Below are 4,622 nucleotides of genomic sequence, written 5' to 3' on the forward strand. Positions count from 1 at the left end.
TGATTTCTAGTTGTGTGTGGATACTATTTCTATATCATTTTCCAAAATTAGAAAGATAGTGATCAAATATCCAAATTCTATAACCTAATTATGTATGTATCATATTTCAATATCATATTCAAATATTAGAAAGACATAAATGATTTGAACTAAATAGAATGTTAGAAACTGCATTTTTCTTCACTACAACAAATCATACTAAAACACTCTCCAATGACCATAATTCCATGGAAAGAAGTACACAACATAATATGATCTCTTTAAATTGCTTAATTTTTTCTCTAACATATATCCAAATTAATAAGTCACAAATCAATTAATCTAAGTTGGTTGAGTGTGTCATTGACCAACAAAGATAGTAATATCACACTTAACATTCCATATCTTCACTTGTGAAGTAAATTGACAAAAGATATTAAAACTAGAATACTACAAAGAAATTAGAAGCATGTCCACAAATTTTGAATTTAATATTTGTAACATATAAAATTCCATATAATTATTATTAAACATCTTTCTTTAATGTTAAAATTTTGATAATCTTTCTCACAAATCAAATCTTATATACTTACCATGCCACTTCTCATATTTTACTAAATTAGATTGGTATTTATACCTATATTACATGAACTATACAATATACTAATATTTTTAGTACTTCTACTCTTATAATTGATATATGAACTAATATATCCCAACTTGAAGCTATACAATGGCATATTAGTTTCAATACTTTGAAGTTTCTACATCATACATTTATTGAGGTGCAATATCAATAATAGTAATATTCAGGTGCAATGTACTATTGAGGTCCAATTTACTATTGTATTCACTTTGAATGATTTTTTAATTAGTTTTAAACATATCAACCAATCAAATTCAACTATTTTTATATACTTTCATATTTTCCTATGTTTGTATATTTTTTATAAATTAAATATATTAAGAGAAATAATTTATCTCCATTTTTTCAATTTATTTGGAGTTATTAGGACCTTTTTTGGACCTGGACATCTATATTGCATTTTTCATGACAAGATTTTTAGAATTTATTGATAAATATAGATATGTGCATGATTAATATTAAACAATTTTTAGGTTTGATTAATAAATATAGATATCTAAATTATTTAATTTAAACATTATTACTACCTAAAAAAATAAAGTGGAATATATTTGATTAAATAAGTACTTGTTTGACTTAATTTCAAAGTATAAGACAAAAATGATTAACCAATAATAATTTTGAAATTTAACAAAACATAAATAACTCTAAAATGTAACAAAAAAAAAAAGAAATATACTAATACCATGAAAACTAAATTAAAGGTGCATGAAGCCATGAATATATTAACCTTATTAATGCCGATAGGCATTCTATAGTGGCAGAATGGGTGGAGTGGGATGGTTTGAGAGTATTAGTGTTAACTTTTATTCTTTTAAGATAATTTTGACAACCATGTCAAAAGTTGAAATCTTACTATAAATAGAACATACTTTCTAAAATAATTTAATTCACATAAAACATTCATTTAAATTATAATATTTGGAAATATAAATCATTCATTTTTTTAGAAATTAAAATAAAAAGTTCAAGTTAGTAAAAAATCAAATAAATGGAAAAAAAAGAAATATAAATAATTCTGAATGTAATAAATTAAATTATAATTATTTTGTAGTGGATATCTATCACCATTTCTTTAGATAGATTTATTTAAGATATCTATACTAGTTTTTGCCTTTTCTCCAAAATTATTTTACAAGTCAATATCAAACTTCCCACAATAAATTATGTGCTCTTGCCCATTATAAAGTGTTTAGGCTTAACACAATATTATTAAAAACAATTATCTTTCTTTTAAACATAATATTGTAAAATAAAACAAAGCATAATTGTAGAATAGAAATAAAATTGATTTGGAAAGGAATCTTTGAAAAGGAAAATTATATTAATTTTATGTACTCAAATAGTTTAGACTTTATTTTTCACTATTGGAAAACTTATTTTTGATTTAGTTAACAATAAACTATCACATCTAATTTCTACTTTTTAATATTTTACTTACTTTACCACAGTAAACTATTCACATTATCATGGTTATTGGGATTTGGTTAGTTAAATTAGTTTAAATTTTATAAATATAATATTTTTTTACGTATATATAAAACTTATTCATTCTGCTAACCCAAGCAGACGTCATTACGTGGCACTTATTTATTTATTTAAAAACAAATGAGTGTATTGATCCGTAAAAACCCTAATCAATGATATTGACGAAGCCGAAGCAGATTTATTTTTTAAAAGAAATTAATCTACAATGCTGACAATATAGAGGCAATTGTACTCGACCATACAGGAAGATGTCCTAAAGGTGTAAAAGATGATGTCCTTTAATATCTTCATCATATTTTAGTCTTCTTTTATAATTATTTCTGAAAACCCTCAACTATTTTCAAGGACAATTCGCTACACTAATTACTTAGTTTGCTGCAATCCATCACATCGACAATACTAATTCTATATTCTAATTGCAAATCTATGCTAATTTTATTTTCTATATTCTAATTCAACTGTTCTAATTTTATAATCTAGTTATACATCTATACTATTTTTATATCCTATTTCAAAATTAGAAAGAAAGTGATCAAATATCTCAATTCTATTATCTAATTATGTATCTATACAATTTTAATATCCTATTCCAATATTAGAAATAAAGAAATTATTTCAGTTAAATAGACTAATAGAAACTCTCTCTTTCTTGAATTTTCTCCACCTAACATTTTACATTTTAAGAAGTTTTAGTGCAACTCAAGTGAGTTCCTATTCAAAATTTGTATAAATAAAATCTCAACCTCTTGGCAACATTTAAAAATGTTGCCAATAGGTGGAAGAAGCCAAGAAAATACAATTTCTATATCTAGAAAGAAATATATTCCATTTTGGTCTTTAAGGATAAGATAGGAAGGTAAGATTCTATTAGCTCACTCTTTTAAGATAAGAATATATTCCATTTTGGTCTTTACGGTTAAGATAGGAAGGTAAGATTCTATTAGCTCACTCTTTTAAGATAAGAAAGGAAGATGAGATTCTATTGGCTAGAGTAGCTATCCATGGATTAGACTAATCCAACCTTCCTCGTCCTCTTTTACTATAAATTAATAGGTCTACATAAACATCATACACTAAGACTTGATTTCTAGATTAAAAATATCAAATAGTAATTGAATCCCTGTCTACATACCAATTTGTTTGAAAAGTGCATTTGGAAAAAGAAGATGGGACCTGGTCATGGGAGAATAGAAGTAGGAGAGAGCACCTGTGGGGGAAGGCAGAGAAGAAGGAGAGTAGAGAGTAGAGAGTCCAAGAGCCTCAGGGTAGGGGTTCGATTCCCTATTGGTAGAATTCAAAGGTATTTGAAGAATGGAAGACATGTAAAGCAGGTGCGCTGGTCAGCTACTGTCTTTATGGCTTCCACCCTAGAGTACGTCGTTGGAGAGGTATTATTTCAGCATTTTTTTAGGTGGTTTAAATATTAAACGTTAATAATTGTATTTTAGTTTTTCATATCTAATATAAAGGATGAATTTGTTCACTATTTCTTTTTGTATTGTTACGTTCTGATAATAAGAAATTAAAGAAATATTGACACAATCAAATCTTCAAAAATTGGCTATAATTTTTTTCTTTTATTTCAATTTTCTAATATTAAATTCATTTAGTTGCTGGAATAGGAATAGAAATTTTGGAATACATTTTCTATTTTCTGTTTGGTTACTTAAATAGAATAGAGAATCAGAATACATATTCTTATTTTACCTCTAAAATGAGCTTATACCCATTCCAAAAGAAAACTATTATTGGAATAGCCATTCCTATTTCCAATATTGTATTCGTATTCTGCAGTCCTATGCCTGCAACCAAATGGTACTATAAATAAAATATAATTTGAAAACATTGACACAATAAAATTTAGTTCTTCTATTTCAATCTTGTTAGAATCTGAGATAATGGTTTGTATTTGCAGGTGTTAGAAGCTTCTGCGATGGCAGCGCGGGCGCTGGAGAAGATGATGATAATTCCTCGGCATATTGTTTTGTGTGTGAGGGGCTGCAAATATGACAAGGATGAAGAGAACAAAGGGAGAGATGAAAAAAATTAGATGCTCAAACTTTTCGGCAATGCCATCATTCCCTATGGCGGTGTGGTTCCCCACGTTAATCCTCACCTCCACCTAGAGAAGCTCCCCACTTCTTCTTCTTCTTCCGCCAAGATGCCCAATTAAAGTACCTCCTAAAAATCGATTTGAAATCAGTACCATTTTTAAATTGGGGAAGAACTTTGTCAGAATTGAATTCGATGTTTGTTTCTTTGTACCTTGAATGTTTAATTCAGTGTCAATCTTCAATTTCTTTGTATCTCCCTTCCACCCCCATAGAGAGGGATCCCACTTTGATATAGTAAATAGTGTGGACAAGAAAAGTTCAAAGAAGACTACTACCAAAACTTACACACCTTCCAAGTACTTGCAACAAATGAGGCCTTGTCCAATTTTCCAAAAGCTTCACCTAAAATTTATATCATTGCCTTAATAGATGACATATCCACCTCCATAGGATTA

At 27.6% G+C, this 4,622-nt stretch overlaps 1 protein-coding gene across 1 annotated transcript; it reads left to right on the forward strand.

Moving 5' to 3' along the window:
* Positions 1-3,279: 3,279 nt before the first annotated feature.
* LOC149558461 (uncharacterized) lies at positions 3,280-4,163 on the forward strand. The gene is made up of 3 exons (XM_089830855.1): positions 3,280-3,501; positions 3,908-3,928; positions 4,029-4,163. The coding sequence occupies exons 1-3, from the start codon at positions 3,280-3,282 to the stop codon at positions 4,161-4,163; spliced, it is 378 nt and encodes a 125-aa protein (XP_089686981.1).
* The last annotated feature ends 459 nt before the right edge of the window (positions 4,164-4,622 follow it).

Source organism: Cupressus sempervirens, chromosome 5, assembly GCF_028749045.1.
Source record: "Cupressus sempervirens isolate cs-2001-9-10 chromosome 5, ASM2874904v1, whole genome shotgun sequence".
Taxonomy (NCBI): Eukaryota; Viridiplantae; Streptophyta; class Pinopsida; order Cupressales; family Cupressaceae; genus Cupressus; species Cupressus sempervirens.

Bases quoted from the DNA above. Each gene is read 5' to 3' on its own strand.
- LOC149558461 (XM_089830855.1), top strand. From the start codon at position 3,280: ATGGGACCTGGTCATGGGAGAATAGAAGTAGGAGAGAGCACCTGTGGG. The intron at 3,502-3,907 runs GTATTATTTCAG...CGTATTCTGCAG, and splicing joins TAGAGTACGTCGTTGGAGAG to TCCTATGCCTGCAACCAAAT. The intron at 3,929-4,028 runs GTACTATAAATA...TTGTATTTGCAG, and splicing joins CCTATGCCTGCAACCAAATG to GTGTTAGAAGCTTCTGCGAT.